Source organism: Zychaea mexicana, assembly GCF_025766255.1.
Source record: "Zychaea mexicana strain RSA 1403 chromosome Unknown BDB00scaffold_50, whole genome shotgun sequence".
Classification (NCBI taxonomy): domain Eukaryota; kingdom Fungi; phylum Mucoromycota; class Mucoromycetes; order Mucorales; family Lichtheimiaceae; genus Zychaea; species Zychaea mexicana.
Genome location: NW_026516713.1, coordinates 147,576 through 170,540, shown reverse-complemented (window position 1 = coordinate 170,540; position 22,965 = coordinate 147,576). Strand labels below are relative to the sequence as shown.

General features: G+C 42.2%; 8 protein-coding genes across 8 annotated transcripts; 2 read left to right on the top strand and 6 right to left on the bottom strand.

Annotated features, from left to right (window-relative positions):
- Positions 1-19: 19 nt before the first annotated feature.
- Positions 20-563, top strand: BDB00DRAFT_456045 (uncharacterized protein). The gene is made up of 2 exons (XM_053117451.1): positions 20-300; positions 378-563. The coding sequence occupies exons 1-2, from the start codon at positions 187-189 to the stop codon at positions 513-515; spliced, it is 252 nt and encodes an 83-aa protein (XP_052978453.1). The 5' UTR covers positions 20-186; the 3' UTR covers positions 516-563.
- Positions 396-2,301, bottom strand: BDB00DRAFT_456009 (uncharacterized protein). The gene is made up of 5 exons (XM_053117450.1): positions 1,880-2,301; positions 1,518-1,668; positions 1,268-1,444; positions 1,090-1,198; positions 396-1,010 (listed from the first exon to the last, which is right to left on the bottom strand). Exons 1-5 carry the CDS (start codon positions 2,144-2,146, stop codon positions 611-613), a joined length of 1,104 nt encoding a protein of 367 aa, XP_052978452.1. The 5' UTR covers positions 2,147-2,301; the 3' UTR covers positions 396-610.
- A 4,492-nt stretch (positions 2,302-6,793) lies between these two features.
- Positions 6,794-8,016, bottom strand: BDB00DRAFT_829582 (uncharacterized protein). The gene is given in 7 exon segments (XM_053123958.1): positions 6,794-6,947; positions 6,963-6,965; positions 6,978-6,995; positions 7,031-7,083; positions 7,168-7,300; positions 7,570-7,608; positions 7,697-8,016. The coding sequence occupies 4 exon segments, from the start codon at positions 7,700-7,702 to the stop codon at positions 7,031-7,033; spliced, it is 231 nt and encodes a 76-aa protein (XP_052978451.1). The 5' UTR covers positions 7,703-8,016; the 3' UTR covers positions 6,794-6,947; positions 6,963-6,965; positions 6,978-6,995.
- On the bottom strand, positions 7,699-8,365 carry BDB00DRAFT_929899 (uncharacterized protein; the record flags this gene model as incomplete). The annotated part of the gene is made up of 1 exon (XM_053128985.1): positions 7,699-8,365. Exon 1 carries the CDS (start codon positions 8,314-8,316, stop codon positions 7,699-7,701), a length of 618 nt encoding a protein of 205 aa, XP_052978450.1. The 5' UTR covers positions 8,317-8,365.
- Positions 8,366-8,943: 578 nt separating this feature from the next.
- On the top strand, positions 8,944-9,818 carry BDB00DRAFT_829579 (uncharacterized protein). The gene is made up of 3 exons (XM_053123957.1): positions 8,944-9,242; positions 9,386-9,680; positions 9,783-9,818. The coding sequence occupies exons 1-2, from the start codon at positions 9,021-9,023 to the stop codon at positions 9,461-9,463; spliced, it is 300 nt and encodes a 99-aa protein (XP_052978449.1). The 5' UTR covers positions 8,944-9,020; the 3' UTR covers positions 9,464-9,680; positions 9,783-9,818.
- A 400-nt stretch (positions 9,819-10,218) lies between these two features.
- On the bottom strand, positions 10,219-13,044 carry BDB00DRAFT_829578 (dihydroxy-acid dehydratase). The gene is made up of 9 exons (XM_053123956.1): positions 12,909-13,044; positions 12,668-12,798; positions 12,524-12,584; positions 11,951-12,417; positions 11,848-11,865; positions 11,423-11,741; positions 10,915-11,333; positions 10,733-10,818; positions 10,219-10,654 (listed from the first exon to the last, which is right to left on the bottom strand). Exons 1-9 carry the CDS (start codon positions 12,956-12,958, stop codon positions 10,406-10,408), a joined length of 1,800 nt encoding a protein of 599 aa, XP_052978448.1. The 5' UTR covers positions 12,959-13,044; the 3' UTR covers positions 10,219-10,405.
- Positions 13,045-13,404: 360 nt separating this feature from the next.
- BDB00DRAFT_873636 (armadillo-type protein) lies at positions 13,405-17,521 on the bottom strand (the record flags this gene model as incomplete). Its single annotated transcript, XM_053127117.1, has 16 exons — positions 13,405-13,478; positions 13,571-14,024; positions 14,101-14,270; positions 14,355-14,574; positions 14,646-14,921; positions 14,992-15,239; positions 15,311-15,548; positions 15,633-15,806; positions 15,867-16,001; positions 16,073-16,198; positions 16,323-16,460; positions 16,557-16,831; positions 16,914-17,019; positions 17,119-17,182; positions 17,267-17,384; positions 17,500-17,521. 16 exons carry the CDS (start codon positions 17,519-17,521, stop codon positions 13,405-13,407), a joined length of 2,838 nt encoding a protein of 945 aa, XP_052978447.1.
- Positions 17,522-18,770: 1,249 nt separating this feature from the next.
- Positions 18,771-21,600, bottom strand: BDB00DRAFT_883552 (major facilitator superfamily domain-containing protein; the record flags this gene model as incomplete). Its single annotated transcript, XM_053128245.1, has 10 exons — positions 18,771-19,012; positions 19,102-19,262; positions 19,346-19,439; positions 19,511-19,719; positions 19,802-19,941; positions 20,012-20,074; positions 20,135-20,191; positions 20,283-20,440; positions 20,602-20,692; positions 21,511-21,600. 10 exons carry the CDS (start codon positions 21,598-21,600, stop codon positions 18,771-18,773), a joined length of 1,305 nt encoding a protein of 434 aa, XP_052978446.1.
- Positions 21,601-22,965: the final 1,365 nt, after the last annotated feature.

Sequence of the window (22,965 nt, the reverse complement as noted above, 5' to 3'; positions counted from 1 at the left end):
GTGACCTTATCCAATTTCTTCAGCTGTGTATTAATACTCTTTGCATAAAACAACTCATTAGGTTAGACAAAACGGCAAAGTAATAGATAAGGGAATTCGTGTTACCAAGAATGGTATATAAAAAGAGTAATGGCGTTTCGAGTTAGTGTTCTCTATTCCTTTCTTCCGTTAATCCCATAAAACGCCATGACATCTAAAGCAACTGATTTTGTTCTTGACAAGCCAAACGATCTGGAAGAGTGGCGCGCGAAATTGGTAGGCAAGACCATGGTTGACGGTGATGCTCAAATTACATCAGAGGCAAGTAAAACTAACGACAATATGCACTAACCCAAAAGTCAAGAATAAACCTATTGTATGCTAACACTTCCTCATAGGTGTTCCACGTAAAGGATCTTCCGAACGTTAGCAGAGTCCTGGGACCGACAACGCCTGCAACTAGAGACTATATTCCCAACCGGCTCAACGTCCAAACCGATGAAAACGACAAAGTGACCACGGTGTATTATTGTTAAAAAAAGCCAAAGTAAAAGACGAAATATTCGCAAAAGAGAAAAGAAGGAAGGAGTGATATAGTTTTTGGTAAAAATTGCAAAGGAGGCAGGAGTTACTACAATGATCGGGACGGTTGGGCATTCGCCTGTATGATACGATCTACATCGTGGGGTTCAACATATTTGTCACGGACGTGGGCTTCGTAAGAAGGAGGAGGGAGCTCGTCGTTTGCAGTGATCATTGGATCAAACGGATTTACAGAGCTACTGCTAGCGCTTTGCTGTGGGGGCGTGGGGAGAGGGCGGTTGCGATCACCGGGGATAGTACGTGTGGTGGATGGAGGTGTAGGTGTTGCGGAACGGACGGGGGCAGCTGTCGTGGTTGTTGTCGGTGTTGCAGCCGCGGTACGTCTGGTGGTGGTGGCGGTATTAGAGCCTAATGCTGAATCGCTGCGGCAACGTTGTTGAGTGTTGAAAGAGCAGCTACTGCCTCTGGAGCGGCCATTTGGACTAAGACTAAAATGAAAATGAGGATGAATCAGTTTTATCCCGTGATCATGACATACTATCGGGCTGCAGTTTTTCTGTTCCTTACTATGTTGATGGATCGGCAGCGGCAGTAACAGCAGCAGCAGTAGCAGCAGTAGCATTTACCACGGTTTGGTTGTAGTACGTGTTTGCCTTTTTTATTGCAGCCGCGTATTCTACAATAGAATAATAATGATCGTCAGCATATCATCATCATCATTATCATCATCACAAATAATCTTTACCGTTTCCCGCTGCTTCTATCAGATGTCCTATAGTTGTTCCGCGGTCATTGCTGTAATCTAATTTTTGTTTGATTGGTTTTAGCTTACCATTGACGAAACATATAGCGACAAAGGCGGGAAAACAAAAAAACAACGACTTACTTTTCCAATGCTGGGGTATTGTGGATGAGAAGGATGCTGTAAAAGAAGAAAGAGACGGAAGCGTTAAGAACAGACACACAAGCATGTAATAATGATATCAAAAGCTCACGTGTGTCCGATCTTGCAGTGCCAAACGATGTGCGCCAGTGTTCTCTGGATTCGTCTTGCCTTCGCTGCCGACTCTCTTCTGAGAGTTGCTGTCGCCATTGTGCTAAATCCTGTCGAGCTCTAGTAGTCGTCCGGGAGCCGTTCAGAAAAGGCTTTTCAAGAAGAAAGAAAAACTTTCGCATGAGTTTGTCATTCTGGAAAAGGGGGGAGACAGTGCATTATATGCTGCGGTGCAACTTTACATTATTGTTATCAGAACATGTTCGTCGAGGTGGCGATATCCGCTTTTTTTGGAAGAAGGTTTAGTTTTTCAAAGTGGCAAATAAGGAGGTTGCAAATATTAAACCTAAACTCGATACATACTGGATTACTGCGACAACTTCTGCTTTCTCTTCGATGTGGTACGGGTGGAGGAATCGGTGGCAATTCCTTGATAGTTGAACCGCCGGCTACTGATTGAGGATCTGTCATGTGCAAAACGCATTCAAAAGCATCTTGAACATTCCCGTTCACTGACAGTAAGACATCGTCAATGATTTCTGGGTCGACGTTGGGGAAAGCTTGTCTGAGGGTATGGACCCCATTAGAGGCGGAGGAGGGGGGTTCGAAGGGGTTGTTGTTACTGGGCATTCAAGAAGAAAAAAAGAGTGAAAGGGAATATAGAACCCGAAGGAAAAGCCGAAAAGAAGTGAAGTGCGAATAGAGCACTGGTGCTAAACCTCGTCTTATTATGCCCGCTGTTTCCAATTTTAATGCATCTTTGAACCTGATGGTGCCACAACCCACAAGGTTGGTTTATGCCAAGCGCTTTGCCAAGCAGATGTGGCGATGTTACCTTTGCTACTTTCTGGACGCAGGTAACTTTGTATTACTTGTGTGACCCCGCTTTCTTTGACTTTTTTTAGACATAAATACGCACACCATCGTTGCCCTTCGTAAAGAACAAGAGCTCATTTACGTCATCTTGTCGAAACTCTGCTATAGCTGACTTCGTTACGATTATAGTATCAAGAGGATATGCATTGAAGAACTTACTCTACAGTCTTGGTTTGACCTGATTTCGGGGTTGCTGTCGATAACCTTCTCGTTTTCACATGGAGTTTATTGTGTAATAACTTTACACATGCTTATATAAACCCACAATTGTATTGCGTTTTCTCTACCACAATCCCTGTTGATGGTCGCTCGTCTCCTGATGTGGTAGGCTTCCTCTTAGCCGCGCCTGATTGGCTTGTTTATTCTCAGATAATAAATAAATTTATCCTTAGCCTTCCGGAAAGCACGTATGAGGCTATTTTTTCACAATCATGTAGGGAAGGGAAATACAATTCTAAATGCAAAATGGAATGTTTTACTATTGAGAATACAAAAAGGAAAAAACATTACGATCGAAGAACCGGCGGATCCATGGGCGGGTGCCTACCACATCCTGCGTCTCGCTCCCATCAACTTGTTGAGCAATCATAAGCCGAATACAGTAGTGCGCAAGTGTTACCATGTCTGTCGCACCCAAAGTTATTCTGCTTTGATATTTGATACGGATCGCTGCTTTCAAAAGTGCTTACTGTTGATATTCATTTAGACAAGGAGCGTGACCTGATAATAACATTAAATCAACAAGACGTAAGATTCAGTAACGATGTATTAAAAGTATCAGTATTGAGCAATGCAAATGCTGATAAAAAGGCCTTAGCTGTTAGACGGTCTATTTTACAAAAGGTCGTGCTGGTACCGCCATGATAACCCTGGAAGGGATGCAGAGTGTTGCGCATCATGAGGTAGTTGCAAAGTCGTAAACATGACTATAATCCTTAGCAGTAGCTTCACGGCTCGCGCTGTATTATTCTTCTTTAATTTGATACGATCCACAGTATCAACAGCTTATTTTTACGCATAAGCCTTATCCGATATTACTGATACAATTGTATTCTGATCGTCGCGCAAAACCTTCAGAATGTATCATAGATAAACCTTTGCAACAAAAGTTCGCAGTGACAACTGTTCTAGTCGCTTAATGACTTTGAAGACCAACGAGTTGCCGCGGTATAGAAGAACGAATGGAGAATCTAGTTTGCTGCTAACTGTCGCATAGCATTTTAATCGGTAGTATAGCTCACTTGACGACATGCAATTGACACGCAATTCTCCATGTAGCAATATGATTAGAATAGTTTGTTGGCCTTATTTGTCAGCTGATATAAACAACCGATGAATTGTGAGAGTAGTGATTTTTGCTATCCTACAGGCTCCCTTTTCGAGAGAGATTGTGTAGTCAATGAGCCCCAGCATGCACAGAGTCGTTTGAGTACACAAACAAGTATACATGCATGCATTTCTGTATCATGTACAGATGTACAATGCTCTCGGAAGTGCAATTTTTCTACCCGATTGCTCTTATTCTCGACAGGTCTTTGACAAGTAATGACTGTGTATGAAATTTATGGTAGTGAAATAAGTGAATCTACTAATAATTATATTTCGTACTAAAATGAGACGAACCTGCGTCTTACAGCGCGCTCAATGTTATCATTCCACATGGCGTGTGTAGCTGATATAATTTACAATGTTTTTTGCATTGATCATTCAAAGCTTTATAAGATAAAGCACACATGATTATTGCAATACATTATCAAAACACAGCATTGAAGATTAATTCCACTATTACCCCTATGTGCTGCTTTAAACTGTAAATCTTAGGTAGATGTAAAATATATTATCAATTGCTGAACAAGTTAGTAGTAGTATAAAGAGTTATACTGGATATACATTATACAAGGCTGATGAACATTATAATGAAACTCCAGCTAGTATATCATGAAATATGATATTATTGTTTTTGATGAAGAAGATAGTGATAAGCTGCGGACCATTAATATAGCGCCACTTGTTCCGGTTCCTGCTCGGATCCAAAGCGACGGCGAATCTGTTGGCCATAACATTTGGTCACCAACCAAACACCAGCAGATACCTAACTGACTGCAGCAAAGATCACTATAGGGCTGATTTAATTGATTCGACGATTGGAGTCGAAGAAACTGCAAAGATGCTTCCAATATCCATACGGACCAAAAAATGTGGATGCAAATGCGCGCTGCTGAAGCTGACGCTGCTTGACTGGGGGTTGCATCCGACAAGTATGGCGCCAGTCGCTGCTAAGTCTTGAATTGTGCAAAAACTAGCTCTTGTCAAATGTACACATTATTATGTACACTCTTTAAAAGCTCTACACTGAGATCAGCTACCAGGTGAGCCTTTTGGGTGAAGTGTAAAGATATTTTTTGATTTATGAATTGATTGTTTTACTTTCTACAACATCCAATTAACCTGTATACATACAGTACTAAGTTCCAAACAAAATACATAATAAGAGCGTAGAAGTCGAGTATGGGTAGCACACGAACATTATAATTAAATGCAACTCAGAGGCTCCGCATATTTACAACAAAATCAAAGCAGCAGGTTTGGGTTGGTTTATCATTGTGCATCCATTATAATAAGGTTATCAAGATGACAGTGAGCTGGTGAGCCTTTTTAATATGAAGAGTCTCCATGGTCCTTTGACGGTACTGTTGTCGCTTCTCACGTCGTATTTTAATGCTGCTACTGCTTCTACCACCCTTATATACACAGATACCATTCAACTCAATATATTGACACTTCACATTCTAAAAATCGCATTTATAATGCCTGATAATAGTAAAGAGAGCAAAACATATGCAGATTTATTGTTTTGAAAGGATATACCAAAGTTTATGAAATAAAACAAGGAGCGGCAAACATGACCAATGAATCTCGTGAACTTGATGTTGAATAGCTTTAAACGCCTAGATAAAGAAAGATCGCCTGTCAGTTTTTGCATTCAAATGTTCGTCTTAACCTCTTGTATTTGCGATCCTCACGTACCTTTTGTATGTACTGCATCTTGCTTTTGCGATTTGGGAAAATAGCATCCAGAATTGTAAATCACACTGTATATGTGTCGGTGATTACATCTGTTCATTGATTTTGGATCGTAAAGCCGCACTGTATATGCGTCGGCAGCTTCATCCTTTTTTCTTTTTGTTTGTTGCTTCCCCTACAAGATCGAAACAAACATAGCGTTAGAAAATCAGTCAACTAGATCTTAAATGCCGTTCAGATAATTCAGAGAATAACTTACCATTTATAATGTATGTTGAAAGTATGTGATAATGCGATGCATAAGTGATTGATGTCAAAGAGATCTTCTTGGTTCATGGTTGCTGCTCCTTCGATTTCCCAGTTGTATGGTATAAATTAGTTTTACACTTTTGCTCGTTGGTTTTTTAGTGTGTTCCTCTTGCTCCGATTGATCCAAGTGTTCAACCCAAGCCAACGATGGGATCCGTGGTTGCGTTTTCGGTGAGTGGCACCACGAGATCACCGACCCAGACGATATAAACTCGCTGCCTTCACCAGATTAGCACATGCATGCTACACCGAGCCTGTGGGCCACCATACGCCCACCCATGGCCTGCAAGGCCATCATCGGCGCCCCAGCAGATGATACTCCAACGCACATGGCAAAGTGTTGCGATAATATAACATCGGCACTGACGTCCATGCTACATGCATTCCAGCGCATGTCCTGTGTAGCAAGTGCATGAGAGTGGAGAAATTGGCGGTGACATTTGTGCTGTGTCGTACAGGGAAACGTGAGGAGTGCGAGGAGAACAATGCGACTTGGATCCTCCCTCCCTCAGTGGAAGGCAGAATCTGGCGTGGTCAATGGACTTGAAATGCAACAGCATTGCAATGAAGATCGTCGGGAAACAGAAGCACCAACAGAGACGCCAACCTTGAGAACCGGATACATCTATGCATGACTAGAATGGCTTGAACATTCTAGTCAGAAACCCCATCCCTTATAACGATCTCTTTTTCCAAGTTGCAGCTAGGAAAAAACAGTCGTTATAAGGGATGCATCAAGAGCATCTATCGTTAGTGATTTCTGAATGTAACACTGATAATAGCACAGACCCACGCGTTTTCTCTTTATACGTCACTGAATAAAAGCCTGTACATACCATCATTGTCGTCAAAGAACTGCCTCGCATATCTCTGCTGTGATTCTGATTCTGGACCACCTACAAGACAGATGATGTTGCATCCTCGAAGCCCAGATCGCCCACACCAGATCCCATATACCCTTCCACTGTCCCCCCCGCAGATCCAAGTCGCATTGTTCTCCTCGCACTCCTCACCTTTTCCTGTACGACACAGCACAAATGGCACCGCCAATTTCTCCACTCTCATGCACTTACCACACAATACATGACACACGCTGGAACGCATGCAGCATGGACGTCAGTGTCCGATGTTATACCATCGCAACACTTTGCCATGGGCCTTGGAGTATCATCTGCTGGGGCGCCGGCGCTGCGCCGCACACAGGTCGGCCACCATTGCTCCTATAGATTTAAAAGGGTCATATTAGGTTAGGAAACTGTAATGAAAAGATGATACAGTACATCGTAGTTTAAAAGAATACATACTCTACCTCCTCAAAACTTCAAAATTGCCTTTGCCACAGTGAAGACGGTTCTCGTCTAAATAGAATTTATGCAAGCGTTAGCTATTTAGTCGTTGATCAATATACCAAGTAACAGCATCATATATCGTATGTTATATACCTTTTTCTGGACATTGAATCCAGTAAGAAGCGCCCGAAGGCGCTTTGTCAATAAATAAATAAATAAGTAGGTTGGCGGAAACGGAAGAAGTTTTGGGATGGCGGAGGAAAAGTGGCGGTATAAGCAGGAAGACCTGTCAAAATTAAAGGAAGAAGTCAGTATCCACGATACACGCTATCACGCGTTGAATCCCGTAAAAATCAAGTGAAAGATAACCTTACCAGTATTCATATGAAGGTTTTTTTTTAGTGTATTGATATTTTGATGTTTTTTTGGGTGCTTTTGTGATTTTTTGTTCTGCTTTTTTTGGTTGCTTTTGTGTTTTTACTGTTTTTTTTTTTGCTGCTTTTGTGATGGTTTTTTGCTTTTTTTTCGGGTTTTCTGGTGATTTTCGCGTCGTACGGTACTGCAATAGCAAAGAAAGTTAAAAGGAAAGAAAGCCTTTTCGACCATAAGAAAGAAACGATCAGTTAATAACGCGCTTGTGTTAGTTTTGCGACGGTCGATGAAACAACCTCAGTTTACTTACATTCATGGACCGTAATATGGCCAGTAGACCGGGACAAGATGGGGAGTGGGATCCCACAACATGTCCCTTTCATCGCCCGTCTCCCATTCCATGTCCACTGCTTCCTCAACAACATCCATCTCAACATCCTCCAAATCCTGCAAAAATGCTGGAATGTATGGAGGAGAGAGAAGCTGTTGTTGTTGTTGCCGAAGAAAAGGTGGAGGAGGAGGAGGAAGACGAGGAGAAGTAATAGCAGTAGCAGCAGCAGCAGTAGGAGGAGGAGGGGAAGTAGTAGTAGTGGCAGTAGGAGGAGGAGGAGAGTGTTGTTGTTGTTGTTGCTCTTTCTTTGGCTGCTCTGGCGCCTTCTTCACCTCCTTCTTGACATTGAGCTGTTGAAGCCCTTTATTCGTTTCTTTACCTTTGTTTTTCAACTGTTGAAGTTGCTGCTGCATTCGTGTTATTGGTGACGTGAATGTTGGTGCTGCAGACGATGTTGCAGGCATCAAAGCCGGGGCCATAGGTGGTGGAGGAGGTGGTTGTGGTAGCGGTATTGCTAAAGCCTGTTGTCGGTGTCGGTTCAATCGACGGACCGGTGTCTTGAAGACACGGACGTCATTGGGAGTAGCGTTCATGGACATGGCAGCAGGTTAAGGGGGAAAAGAAGTAAGGCACACGCGACATCGTGCGATATGCCTCAGCGGAACATCATTGCAAAGCCCGCCTTTTTAGGCGTTATATACGGAGTATGAAAAAAGCGCGTTGTTAATGTGGCATATCGCTGGATAATAGTTTATTTTAGATTTCTATATAGCAAAGACATTGATGACACGATAGTAGCACGCCTTCTCATAATAACGCAAAAAAAGGGAGTCAAAGAAGAACGGGCTCCCATGACTTTGTCGCGCCGTTTATATAGAAGCGACATGATCCCTCAATTTCTTCTTCATCTTTGTCACTTTCCACTCTCCTTTTTTGGGTCCTGGCAGGAAATAAACACACACACACACACACACACTCTCTCTCTCTCTCTCTCTCGCTCTGTGGGCTGCTGAGGGAAAGGAATGGACGGATGGCAGATTGAATTCGACCGGGCTACGGCGTTGTCGATGGTGTAAGGAGTCTTTCGTTTGGTGACAGGATGATGGCCAGACCTCGCCACCTCCCCTTTCCCTCCAGCCTGACTATGATACCTCTTTGTCATTTAACGATGCAAGGCGGTGGAGGCACAGTAGTTGCTGTACAAACCGCCCTTCCAAGTGCGCTTTCTTATCAATCATTTACGGTAGATAAGAATTTTTGGTTAGCAAGGACACACATCATCTTCTGAACTATTTAGGCATTAATGCAAGCACCCAAAGCGAATTGTTGGAGAGCGCGAGAAACAATGCTAAGGCCCTCCTTTCAGTCAACCAAACAGAAGGTTTGCTTTGCTATCTGCGTACTATATGCGAAATCAATATATTCACTTTACGACAATACACTTCTGATTCTGAAACATTTACTCTATGTATCAAATCACTGCTGTTGCTATAGGAGTTATGTTGTGTATAATGATAATATCAGCGTAAGTTAAGCATGGAGTGAGATTGGTTTAACAATAACAAAATTACATTGTATAGTATGGGATGTTTACACAATTTGCGTAATTTGAAGAAAACACACATAGAATTTTAAATCTATTCTCTCGTTCTACAACTCGACACTTAGACTGATCGTAATATGTATGCTCACTCGTCGTCAGCTCTTTCATTTCGAATATACATATCCCTGATCTTATATGTATAACATTTTTGTGTGATACGTCGGGTCCAACTACTTCACCGGCTTTCGCATTTATCGTTGCTGCAATATATATCGACTTGTTTGACATTTTCTATAATATACAACAGGCTCGCAGATAAACCGGGCTCCACAATGTAAATAGAAGGAGGTTGCTACATACGAGCACAAAAATTTAGGACACGGCATCTTGTTGGCGAACTGCAGAATGTACAGTATAAAGCTTATTGTCCATGTAGTATCTTAGCTTATCATGGTAGTTGTGGTCTTTCTAGCCGCTTATCATGGAAAATCATTTTACGCATTTATAATGCGGTTATCTTACCTCCAAGTTTTGATTGATACCAATGATGGCCGCAGGAATGATGCCTGTGCGTTGGTGGGTACCAGTACCGGAATGGTAAAAAAGCGTTACCGTTCACACTGTCAAGCACGCGGACAGTGACGTGGCAGATGCTCCTTCTCTGTTCGTCATGATATATTGTCTCCCAGTTTAGTCTCTTTGGATGTACCGATTATTTCCTGGTGCAGACAGCTTTCTTGAATATTGGAGAAGCACATAAACAGTTCCTCATCAATTACGGTGAAGATTCCCTGCATGTTATATTCCATATGCTTACCCTCTTTTTGTATTTAAAGGAAGACACCAGTCTGGCGTCATAAGAAATGGATCAGATAGGTATATGAGAGCATGAGACATCCGGTACCTAATTTCGCCATAAAAATGAAAATCATTAGACTGTGTTCCAATGTATTCAGTGACAAAATATATTACTAATTAGCAAATTGCTTGTTTTCTTTTATTTTAGGCATAAATAAAAACTTTTCTTTCTTTTTGTACATAGAATGATATCGAATATGGATGATAGAATGAAGAAGGTGCGAGAGAAACAGAAATTAAATGTGAGGGGAAAAAAGTGTGTGTATAAGAATGTGATGTATTCCGTTTTACAATTCATCAGTGACAGCACCTTCACTGGCGCTTTTGACTGTCATGACATAACGGGCAAGAGTACCACGAGTGTACTTGGGTGGAGGAGCAACGAATTCAGCCTTACGCTTGGCCAATTCTTCATCAGAAACCTCGACGTTGATTTCACGGCTTACAGCGCTAATGTTGACCATATCACCATCCTTCAAAAGACCAATGGGACCACCGACCTGAGCTTCAGGGGACACGTGGCCGACAATGAAACCCTAAAAATCATAGTCTAGGTGTTAGCCTCTCCAATATTTATTGATGTATACGAGCGAGTAATCATATGCAATACATACGTGCGAACCACCAGAGAAACGGCCGTCAGTAAGCATAGCAACATCGTTACCAAGACCAGCACCCATGATAGCACTAGTAGGCTTCACTGTAAACCAAAAGATAAAATCACATTAATCCGTTATTGGCATGAAGTGCTCTCTTCCCTTGTTTATAATGGCCATTCGAATACACGTTAACTTACACATTTCAGGCATGCCTGGACCACCCTTGGGACCTTCACCACGGATGACAATGACAGTCTTTTCACCTTTTTTGAATTCATTGTTTTCCAAGGCAACGACGAAATCTTCTTCACCATCAAAGACACGCGCCTTGCCACGGAAATCCAGACCTTCTTTACCGGTAATTTTGGCAACAGATCCTTCAGGGGCCAAGTTACCACGCAAAATTTGGATATGACCGGTCTGTTTGATGGGGTTTGACAAGGGACGAATGACATCCTGGCCATGAGGCAATCCAGGCAAGGAGTGCAAGTTTTCTTCCAAGGACTTGCCGGTAACAGTCAGAACATTACCGTCAATCATCTTCTCCTCCATCAAGTACTTGAGAATGGCGGGAATACCACCAGTGTGGTGAATATCCTCCATCACATACTTGCCACTATAATGTTAAGTCAGACATGATTAGTTTTCATACAATCTACACACAAACACCCTTTCTTTCTCGTTTTCTTTTTAATGCTTTTTTACCTAGGCTTCAAGTCAGCCAAGAAGGGGGTCTTGTCACTGATGGTCTGGAAGTCCTCCAAGTCCAAGTTGATGCCCACACTACGGGCAATAGCAATCAGATGAAGAACAACGTTGGTCGAACCACCCAAAACCATGGTCAGCGTGATAGCGTTCTCGAAAGCAGCACGGGTCATAATGTCGCGAGGCTTGATGTCATTTTCCATCAAGTTGCGAATGGCTTTGCCGGCTTCCAAACATTCCTGAATCTTCTCTGGATAGGTCGCGGGCGTCGAAGAACTGTAGGGCAAGGTCATACCCATAGCTTCAGCAGCAGAGGCCACTATAATCCAAATAACACGCACACAGGGGCAAAATTTAAAAAAATTGTTCCTTCTCACACACACACACACACACACACATATCGTGCGCCCTTATTGATGACTTACTGGTGTTGGCAGTATACACTTTCAAAGAGAAAAATAAAGAATACAACATTAGCATGACACACTCTCTATACTTTCATAACATGACGTGCGAAAGACCACTTACTGCCACCACAAGCACCAGGACCGGGGCAAGCGTTACGGATGATATCGTAGCGCTTGGCTTCATCGATCTGACCACTGACATAAGCACCGTAGGCCTGGAAAGCCGAGACAATATCGAGCGTCTCGCCACCACAGCCTTTACCAGGCTTGATAGTACCGCCATACACCATTAACGAAGGACGGTTGACACGACCCATAGCCATCAAACAACCAGGCATGTTCTTGTCACAGCCAGGAAGGGAAATGTTTGCATCGTACCATTGACCACACATGACGGTTTCGATACTGTCGGCAATGATATCACGCGACTGGAGCGAAAAGCTCATACCAGCGGTACCGTTCGACATACCATCACTGACACCGATCGTGTTGAATCGATAACCGATCAAACCGGCAGCCTGAACACCTTCCTTGACTTTTTGGGCCAGATCCATCAAGTGCATGTTGCACGGGTTGCCTTCATACCAACTGTATATATGCAAGTCACACACATATGCGCATATCAACAAAAGAGAAAGCGGATCATAAGTACCGAATGACTCACAGTTTTGAGGAGGAGCACCAAATAACTTACACACTCGAGATACCGACTTGACCTTTGCCCATATCCGCATCAGTCAAACCAGTGCCGTACACTATAAAATAATCACGTGCACGTCCGTTTTAATTGTCAAGAACTTTAAAATATTTTTTGTTTTACTGTTTCAACGAAGCGTACACATGGCCTGCGAGGCACCCTGACTCTTGGGCTGAGTAATGTTGGCACTGTATTGATTAATTCTAGCCTTCTTTTCAGCGTCGGTGGCATAGTGTCTCAATCCAACAGGAGTAGCGGTTTTAACATGGCGACTGTTGTGGTAAACAAATGGAAACAAGGAAAAGAGGCGAAAAAGGATCAGTCCAGTTGTGTCGTTGGTTGGGTTTTGACAGCATATATATATACTGAATTGATCACTCACAAGGTTCCAGCAGGAAGGGACACGGCCCGAGAAAGTATTTTGGACGCCATTTGAGGTATAATATTGGCAAGCACAAGAATAAGAAAAAAAGTGGAAGAGTGGGGAGAAAGACGCGAACAATTATAGATCCCAAAAGCAGCGAAACAAAATTTGTGAATCATCACAGCGCGTTGGTGATATGCAGCCATGATTGGCTCGCGCTAGTTAAATTTGATCTGTTTTGTTTCGGTCCTCTGCTGGCGTCGGGACATCTAAAGAGTATACTTTGTCTACCACGATGGCAAATGTTAATGCAAGAGAAAAACGTTGGTTGCACAGGCGGGTTTTTGTTTTCCACCATAGAGATCCCCATAGCAACAAGCTAATTAGAGTATCATAGCAGCAAAAAATGTGTTTTGTTGGAAAAAAAGGTTTCTTATTTTATATAAGCGATTGTTTTGATTGAATGCGTGTTGAAGGGAATGGGGAAGATTGTGTTGTTGGTTGTGGAAATTTTTTAGTCGTCAAAGGGATATTCGAACGGCTCAAATGGTGGCGCCTCCTCTTCAGCTTGGTTTGCGCCTGAAGATTCTATGCGGAGAAAAGAGCATAAGCGTTAATTAGTTATCCTGAGCGGAACCTCGTAATATCATAATTATCAATCATTCTAGTAGTTCCTTTACCTCCAGATGGCGCACTCGGCTGAATTAAATCTTCCATCTCTCCGGGAGTCTTGTCCAAAAGCATAATGATTCCACCGACGTTGTCCTTCTTCAAAGGTGCATACCGAGAGTCGTCCTTGAACGAAATGTACTTGAGCTGTGCTGGAACCACGCGTGCCATGTTCTCCATAACTTCAAAGCTCTCTTCCCTCTTCTTCTTAGGCTTCTTATCATCTTTGCTGGGGCTGCTGCTGCTACCTTCTTCCTTTCTCTCTTCCTTCACGGGTTCCTTGTCTATGTCCATGTGATCGGCTTTTTCCTTTTCTGATTTCTTGGCTCTGGCCTTTGTCTTTGCTGTTGTGGATAACACGGCTGTGGCAACCTTCTCTACAACGGTTGTGGATGGAGGCTTGAGCTGTGGTGGGTAAGCGAACAAGGATGGTCTGACATTTGAAACAAACTCAAATTTGGGGGTCTAGGTAAACACACAGCAATTTATTTCTTAGCATTCACACAGAAACGATAATTTGTTAATTATTTTTCTCCTTTACCTCCAAGTTTTTGTTGAGACCAATGATGGCCGTAGGAGTAAACGCCAAGCTGAGCATGTGCGTTAATGGATACCAGTACCAGAATTGTGTAAAGATAGCAGTACCAATGATGGCGGGCATGTTGGCATGGCCCGTGCGTGATACAAGGGATATAGTTACATTTCGACCACCTACACAGTCGCTTATTTAACCCTTCACTTTTCTTTCAACTCAAATAAAGTAACGTCGAGAACAAACTAGTTATGAAACCTTACCAGCATCAATGATACCCTGGGCAAGAGCAGCACCAAACTTGGCCATAGGATCTTCATGCTTGTCGCTGATGATCTTTTCGTACAGTTTTCGCACTCCTGCAACCTTGGAGTTTGTGTTTTCGGTTTGCTGTACAAGAATCATTGCTTGCGAAATCAGAGCACCTTGTCGAACAAAGTCAACAGGGTCTTTAGTCATTGGTTCAAGAAGCTCTAAGGCATCCTATAAGAGTGATTGTATGTTAAAGACCAGGTATATGCATAAGGGCCCAATCCACTTATTAAACCACTTACAAGATAACCAGTTCCTGCACAAGAAATACCCAGAGCGAGGGCAGCACCGTATCTGACATTAGGGTTGTAGCTTTCAGCCAACAGCTGGACAATGCGTGGGACCTGCTTGGGGTTTCGCAGAAGAATGAAACCAAGAGCAGTTACTGCAGCACGACGGACATCATCATTGACATCACTGACAGCAACATGAAGCAAACGGCGAATGGCCTTGTTATTGCCAGTACCGCTGTATGCCATTGCGATTGTGTAAATACCACCATATCGTAAGACAGGATCCTGCAAAACAAGAAGGATTAACATCACGTGGGAGCTTCAGCACACCAATGAGTTTTTCTTCTCGAATTACCTTGTCATCCAAAAGCTGATCGATCAATCCATCGGCCTTTTCTTCCTTGCCGTACATGATCAATGAAATACCAACAGCGAGACCGCGAATGATCTTTTCGTGCTGAGTTTCATGTGCGTATTGAAGCATTTCTTCAATAGCTTCGGGGGATGCAGTACCAAGCATGACAAGACCCATGGCCAAACCGGCGGCTTCACCTGCGACAGCACTGTCGCTGTAAAGCGTGTTCTTCAACTCATTGTAGATGTCTGGTATTATATTGATTATAAGTATTTAAAGTTATGTCGGAAAAGGGTGCATCTTTCGTTCATGTACATACCTTCATTATCAGTTGCCATGCCGGCAACGCCGAGACCAAGACAAGCACCATGCTGAATAACATCGCTTTGTGCGTCCTTGAGTGCATTCTTCAGATAATCAAGAACCCCGGTACCATGATTTGCATTGATGAGACCTAGTGCATACAACGAACCTCCCTCGGAGTATACGCTGCTGCCGTTTCCTCCATCCTGGGGCAGATATGGCGATAAGAGGTTCATGGATTGTGCCAATTGACCCTATGTTTAAAAGATGCATGTGTACAACTTTAAGCATTCCGCCCGTTTCCTAGGTATTTTCTGTCACAAACCTCGAAGGCATACCTTATGGATGACACCGAGAGCAGCGGTGGCACTGAATTTAGACCAGTTGGTGGCACGGGATAGCCATTCGAGATTCTGGCGCAAGAACTCGTCGCTCGTAGTACCGGCATGCATGAACGCATTAGCAAAGGTGACAGCGGTGTGATATATCGAGTTTCGAGATTCAAGAGCGCTCTATGTACACAACGACCTTTAGTTTGGTGAATTGCTTATTTTTCGTTTCTTATAATTTACCTTTGTGTTCTTCAAAATCAAAAGATCGGTATTGTTGTTGCGGTACAAGAATTCCAAGTTCAAACGGATCGTCTCTTCGCCTGACAAAATCGAACAGGCCTTCTTAAATGCTTCATCCTTTTCGCTTAAAATTGGCTAAAGGGATACTGTAGATCAGTAATCTGCATTTCAACACCAGAATTAACTCCTTTATCAAGTGCACATACCTCGGTTTCTTCGGCTCCTTCTTGCGGTGCGGGCGTTTCTGGTTGAGGCAATTCCTTAGCAACTCGCAACAAAAAGTCTTGAGTAGCGTTCTCTTCCAAATCAAAAGCAATTTGATATGCCATCAACTTTAACGAGACAAAAAATTAGAAACAAGATTAATAAAATAGGAACATACTAGTAACGATAGACTCTCTCTGTCTCACTATATACCCTCTTCTTCACCCTTCCCCTGAAATAGAAAAAACGTACCACTTCATCTTTTTCGATCAAGTCGCGCAGAAGCTCAGTGCAAGAAGTCGAGTCATTCAAATGAACAAGACACTGGCTGATGGAAATGTAGTCGGGTTCCTGAAGCTCGCGGTATAAAGTAACCAAAAGACGAAGCACCTAGAGGGAAATCCAAATTGCTCATTTAAAAAACACGCCCTTGTATGATTCAAGTTACTCATTCCGTTCAAAACGAAAAACAGACGTTGTCGGTACCTGATTACGGAAATCCAAGTTTTGTACCAAAGTCATGCATACTTCCATGACATATGGCAAGAGTTTGTGTGGCGAACCTCGCTCAATCATTGTTTTTACTACGTCGAGTCGTCGAGATTCGAGCGCAACGCCAATAGCCTGTTCGTATTCGTGATCCTCGGAACAACGCTGGAACATGCGTTCGACAATGTTTTGAAGTCGTGGGTCGATTTCTACAGTGTTGTCACCTTCGGCCTGACGCGTTCTTAAAGAAATGTACTTGTCGATACATTTTGCTATTTTTTTTATAACTCTGTTAGAGACAACCCTTTAAACCTTCCAAGTTCCCTTCTTCTTTTTCTTTGTATATAAACGTACAAATAATCGTTTCTACGTATTCAGATTTTTCTGACAGGTCAAAAATCTGACCAGCACCAAGTGCGAACGTCAGCGACTCGTCAAGTTCACCCAAGTGGTAGTAGACCTATCGATTAAGAAAAGAGTTCATGTCAGGCCTTCTGCTTCCCTTTTCCGTTTTCATTGTTTAGTCGTAAATGAAACGCGATGTAAATGTTAAGCGTACCTTAGAAGCAACCAGTGCGGCTAATTCTCTCTGCGAAAACTGTGAATCTTCATAAAGGATCTCACTAAGTGTATTTTTTGCGACGATCAAAAATCAAGATTATTAGTCGGCATGACAAGAATGGATAAATCAATGTCGTTCTACTTACATTTTCGCAACAGAGTCGGATATTTCTGCCCAGAACTCGTTGACAAGATTGTTTAAATTCTGCAAAGCATATACTTGAAGTTCGGTTTGCTGCTCATCGAGCAGCGCGAGAATACCACCTATTATTATCAAAAAGATAAAAGAGAGACAGAAGGGCGAAAAAGAACGAATCAGTACACTTGCGTATCATTAAAGTCCAATCGCTTAATAGATCATGATATGCAATAGACGTACTTGCTGAAGTTAATGCTGCCATTGACTCCTTGTAATAAAAAGATGAAAGTGAATAGCTTAAAAAAGAGAGGTGCGATGTGGTGTGTGTGTGTCCTGTCTTACGCGTCTCAAGGAATCGAACTTTGAAGGGCCGCCCGTTGCTGCATTCGGGAACCAAAACGTCATCATCAGCACTGCGGTGGACCGACCCTCTTAATCTTCGCTCTGCACCTGTCTTGAAGCTCAATCTTCTGGTGAGTGGAGAAAGACCTGACAAAAGGTATAGGGGGTGAGAAGTATAGTACTCGGTTGTATTTTTCCAGCATCTCGAATTGCTACGTCTCTCTTTGTACTATACAATCTTAGTAGAGCAGTATTTTCTCCAACGATTGCTGTTTGCTCCATTTTACGATCAATATTGAAACGAACAGAGGACTAACAGGATACGCAGTTTACAAAAAAGGGTTGCTGTTCAGAAGCGTTATTACAGAAACTTGTAATATATGATACGACTGGGAGTATACTAAACGCTCTTGGTCGCATTGTACAGATATAAGCGCCATCATATCTATGATTTACCATCAGCTCAACTCAAACAAGTTTATCTAGCATACTCTACTAGTACGGAAACGCTTTGCTCCCCAACACTGATTATCACATCATCACTTCATAGAGCTTCTAAAATACTGCTCACTGCTTCTATCAATGTATGAATACAATGATGAAAAGTACATGACAGGGCTGTGTCTAACGTTGGGTATGCATCCTCTATTGTATGTGCTTTGCTCTTTTTTGAGTTTACCAGTATGGTAGAATACAATCAATCTATTACATAACATAACATGGCTGACACGGATGATGGTGATATGTTGATGTTTGGAGCAATAACTTTTTTTTGCTTGGCCTGACTTATACATTCACAACCTTTGATGCATCTTCTGACTAACATGTACCTCCTTTTTTACCTGCGTCTTTTGCAAACATGTACTCAGCATTTTCGAATGATACTATTTGAAGACCTTCTCGCCATTATCAAATCAGCATCTCAGTAAAAAAAGCAATGTTTCCAGAAAGCTTTAGATGAGTATAATGTTTTCATTAGAATAAAATTAAGATACAAATAAAATACAAAGGATGTGAGTCTTTAACAATGTTGTGTTTATATGTATTTTTAAGGGACTATTTGGGAACGATTTCTTTATGAATGTCAAAGAGAGCTGCTTTCCGCCTTTTTTCACACTTTCAACAGCAACAATGGATGATATCGAGATACTTATTATTTAAAGCGATCTTTATACTTTTGCAAAGATCTTGCGGTCCAGGCTGAACTTGAGCCAAGCCATAATTATTGAACTTACAACGAACGCAACTCCAGCAAATAACTTGTGAGCAAGAAAGGGTTCGGCACCAGCGGAACCATCGATTGCTGAAGAAATGTTGGGACCAAAGACGCTGACAACGTTCGTCATCAAAACTAGGGATAAACCGCTGGGAAAACGCTCCATACCCAGAATTTTTAATGTAATTGGAGATACTGTGTAGTGTACGATGGGATTTGTGTTAGTATCTTGCCTCTCAGTAGATCGACCGGGAAATAAAGTTGAGATAACTTCAATTACTTGCCTAGAGAGAAGTAGGAGCCACAGAAGAATCCAAAAATAACAGCATATGCCATCAGAGAGCCATAATCGTATGCGAATGTCCATATCAGCAACGTGCTTAATCCACTGATCAATAGGAACAAGCTGTTTACATTGACAAGCCCGAACCGATCAGCAAGAAGTCTAATTATGTGATACCATGATAACAACACATTGGAATTAGCAAATTCATGATCAAATGCCATCATAATACAATAGGTGCTCACCCAGCAACGATACGACCGACAAAGTTGGCTGCAGAGCTGGCAGCTACAAGTGACGAACCATCGTTATCGGACAATCCAGCCCAAGTAGCGTAAGCTATATACATGATAGAATTGGCTGATGTTTAAATACACAATTTTTCCTGGATTTTTGGCCGGTTTTCTTACATGGTAAAAAAAAGTACGGGATAAAGTATCCGAGTAACTGTACACATGCACCTAAAGCCCAAATGCAAAAGTTCTTGTCCTTTAGGACGTCAATACGGAAAATTTCTCCAAGCTTTTTGCGTTCCTTTGCAGGTTTAATTCTATCCTTGACCAGTATACACGCCAGAAGGTCGAAACCTAAGCAGATAAACCCGACAACACGGAACGTCCTATACATTTCATTGAATATAAGCATGGTATGCTCTTCGTTAGCACCTCAAATCTCGATGTAGTTTATTTTTAGTGACTCACCATCCGGCACCTAAGCTACGGTTCAAAGGCGTCATGATAAATGGCATAACAAGGCCACCGATGCCGGATCCGCTTGCAACAATTCCCAATGCCACACCACGTTTTCGATCGAAGTATTGCGGTGCTACAGCCATGATGGTCTATGGAATAGAGTTAGAATAAAGTCTATCATCGATGGCTTTTTTTTTATTAATTTTCGGTTTTCTTTACCACATACATAAGTGACACACCAGTGCCGAACAGAATACCTTGTGTGAGGTAAAGATGCCAAATCTTTTCGTAGCTCATTAGCAATTAATCATATGACCACCGCTCAGCATCAGCATTACACACCTCATTAGAGAACCCCGCAATGATCAACCCAATCGCAATCAAAAAAGTGCCTATTAACTATGTAGTTTGCACCTAGGTTAAGCTCATGTGTACCTGGATCGATGAAGTCAGCGGTGAAGATGATTACAGAAAAAAAAACGTATTTTACCAGTACTATTCGTGTACCCCACACGGATCGAAGAACCTGAGCCAGTGGACCACATAAGTTTGCAAAGACCAGGGCAAATGTACCAACAAAACTGAGCTGAAGTTGTGCATTAGGTATGTCGCCAAAAATTTGTCTTTCATAGTAATCCTGCATGACACCTAATTGTTTTAAACCAGGTAATTAACAAAAATGACACAATAGAATGCCTTCATAAAGACCGATGCATTACCCCTATGAACAAACAAATACAGGTTCGTGCTTAATACATGATGCTATACTCAATTTTTATCTAGATAAAACCATACTCACCATGCTGTACTCGTGCCATAACTGGTAAACACCATAGAGAAAGCGCCAACAACGATTGCCCAGCCATAACCACCGTCCGGAATTTTATCTTGAAAACCTTCCTTTTCTCGATCGACTGGTAAAGTTTGACTGCGCGTCGAAGAGACATCGCCGCTGTCTTCATATGGTTCGACGGCCTCTGCCTTATGAAGCACATGATCTGAAACTGAAATAACTTTTTTCGTGAGAAAGCCGAGGATCGGTCGGTATAAAAATGTGTCACCTCCGCATGTAGAAAATATACCTCCATCTCCCTGAGTGGATCGTTGCTGCAACGACGTAGTGCTTTTTCGATTAGGCTGTCGCGACTCCTCCTCATACTCGTTATCTCGTCTGCTTCCAAACAACATACTACAAGTTTAATAGTTTAGCATCGACACGATCAATCAGTGCTTTTTAATGTGCTTATCGTTTTTTTTTGTTATGACAAGATTGATTAAAAGAAGATGCTGGACCTACATAGAGAGCTACAGAATTGAAGGGGGAAAATGATTCTGAAGGGAAGAAAAAGGAATTACAAATAAGTGGCTGATCTCAATTGTGTGCTATCGTTTTTAGGTTTTTCTCCGCTGAAATGCTGAGATAAGGCGACACAAAAATCGCACATCATCGGTTGCAAGAAGCTTTGACGCCTGGAACAACTTGGCGTAATCTTTCATAGAAATCATTGCGCAAGAGTAATACTAGTGGCTGTATCTTCCTCACATATATCATATCTTCAATGCTAGGCTTTTAGTTTCTAATCGCTATATAATGTAACTTTTGTGGGTTGCGTTCTAAGCAGTACTATTGCCGACGACAGCTAGCGCCCCGGTTATCTGTTTATGTTGGTAGTACGTCTGCGGCCATTTTCACTAAATATTATTCTTGTGCATCTTACCATATACACCAGACAGATGATCATGCAGGCAACCAGCTTAACCGAGATTTGCGTGGAGAGACAAGGACGTAATAAGCATGAATGTTTCATGGCAAGGATGATTACAGCACAGGTTGGGCCTTTTGAGACCTTTCAGGGCTTGAAAGGTCGTATGAGGTGTTCGAAAGGCATTAAACTACATCAAACGGCAGCAAGTGGCAACAAACGGCAATTTGTATCTTTTGGATGTCGGTGGAACACAAAGTCATGCAAAAATGATCTGCTGTCCTTTTAGCTGCACAGCGTCTTGAGTGTGGCAGTTTCACCGATGGTAATTTACGTAGAAGTATGCTTCGTGTCTGTTATCATAGTTGAAGCGTTTAGAAGTTCTACTTTTGTATCTCAAAAGAGAGAATAAGGGTAACATGAATAATATCGTAGTGCTGATTGAATCACCTAATACACAACCGTTTAAATGACACAGGGAACATACAGTGGTCCCCAGATAAGATCAACCTCAAGGGGGTCTTGGAAAATTGAAACTGATGAGGGCGGGTATACCTGAGGTATATATTATTCCTTTAAAATTCAGTCAGAAAGGTTTACACAACTGAGGTTTGAATTTATTTTGAGGATGACCTTGACGGGAAGCCGCTGTATAAGCCTTGCAAAAGGCGGCGATAATAACATTTGCTAACTGCGAGTGGTTAAATCAGCGTGCTGATGTTATAGAGGCTCGCGGCAAGTTTCTGCGATGCAGCTGAGACAGGTTGAAGGAGTTGCCAAACTATGATAAACACTGTGCTAATTAATCAAGCAACCGCATTCATACGCTTTTCCCCCAAAATAGATGTCACTTCTTTTGCAATAAGTCAAATAGAGAGTGAGCCGTGCGGGATTAAATTATGAACTATGCAAGTGCTGACACGTGTACGGTGCTCGCATTGGAGCTGAGAATAAGAAGGTTTCGTATGCATCAGGGAAATAAGGATTTAGTGAGAGAGTGCTGCGAAATCAACTTAATTTGCATTGCATCCAACGCGTAATACCGTGGATCATCCTCTAACAGCAGCAACAATGAAATAAACTATTACTTCTGTGGTTATTAATAATAAAATGACTACAACACACATTAACAATATCAGTAGTATCAATGGTCATTAGCTGCATGCGTGTTCTCTTCCTTACAAATTACTCTGTAATTTTCTGAACAACAATGAATTCATAGATAAATTTTCTTCCCCTTTCCATCGGCCAGTGTATGATTCTAAAATGAGAGAAAAATCTGTTGTACAAGCACTTATTGATATATATAAGCCCAAGCCTGTCTGCGCGATATCATCAATCTCGCACTTAACTTTTTCTTCACACATTATACGGTTATTACTTGACGACCGACATTACGTACTATGATCGCTCCATTATTTCTCACCACCGAAAACAGACCAACGTATCGCTCCGTTCTGCGTGCTATTC

Coding starts and splice junctions, on each gene's coding strand:
- BDB00DRAFT_456045 (XM_053117451.1), top strand. CDS start 187: ATGACATCTAAAGCAACTGATTTTGTTCTTGACAAGCCAAACGATCTG. Junction 301..377: donor ATGCTCAAATTACATCAGAG/GCAAGTAAAACT, acceptor ACTTCCTCATAG/GTGTTCCACGTAAAGGATCT.
- BDB00DRAFT_456009 (XM_053117450.1), bottom strand. CDS start 2,146: ATGCCCAGTAACAACAACCCCTTCGAACCCCCCTCCTCCGCCTCTAAT. Junction 1,669..1,879: donor GAAGTTGTCGCAGTAATCCA/GTATGTATCGAG, acceptor CTTCTTGAAAAG/CCTTTTCTGAACGGCTCCCG. Junction 1,199..1,267: donor GATAGAAGCAGCGGGAAACG/GTAAAGATTATT, acceptor ATTCTATTGTAG/AATACGCGGCTGCAATAAAA.
- BDB00DRAFT_829582 (XM_053123958.1), bottom strand. Junction 7,301..7,569: donor TTCTTTGCTATTGCAGTACC/GTACGACGCGAA, acceptor TAATTTTGACAG/GTCTTCCTGCTTATACCGCC. Junction 7,084..7,167: donor GATTCAATGTCCAGAAAAAG/GTATATAACATA, acceptor AATTCTATTTAG/ACGAGAACCGTCTTCACTGT.
- BDB00DRAFT_829579 (XM_053123957.1), top strand. CDS start 9,021: ATGCAAGCACCCAAAGCGAATTGTTGGAGAGCGCGAGAAACAATGCTA. Junction 9,243..9,385: donor TGTATAATGATAATATCAGC/GTAAGTTAAGCA, acceptor CTCGACACTTAG/ACTGATCGTAATATGTATGC.
- BDB00DRAFT_829578 (XM_053123956.1), bottom strand. CDS start 12,958: ATGGCGTCCAAAATACTTTCTCGGGCCGTGTCCCTTCCTGCTGGAACC. Junction 12,418..12,523: donor CAAGTCGGTATCTCGAGTGT/GTAAGTTATTTG, acceptor GCATATATACAG/TTGGTATGAAGGCAACCCGT. Junction 10,655..10,732: donor GTTTCTCTGGTGGTTCGCAC/GTATGTATTGCA, acceptor TATGATTTTTAG/GGTTTCATTGTCGGCCACGT.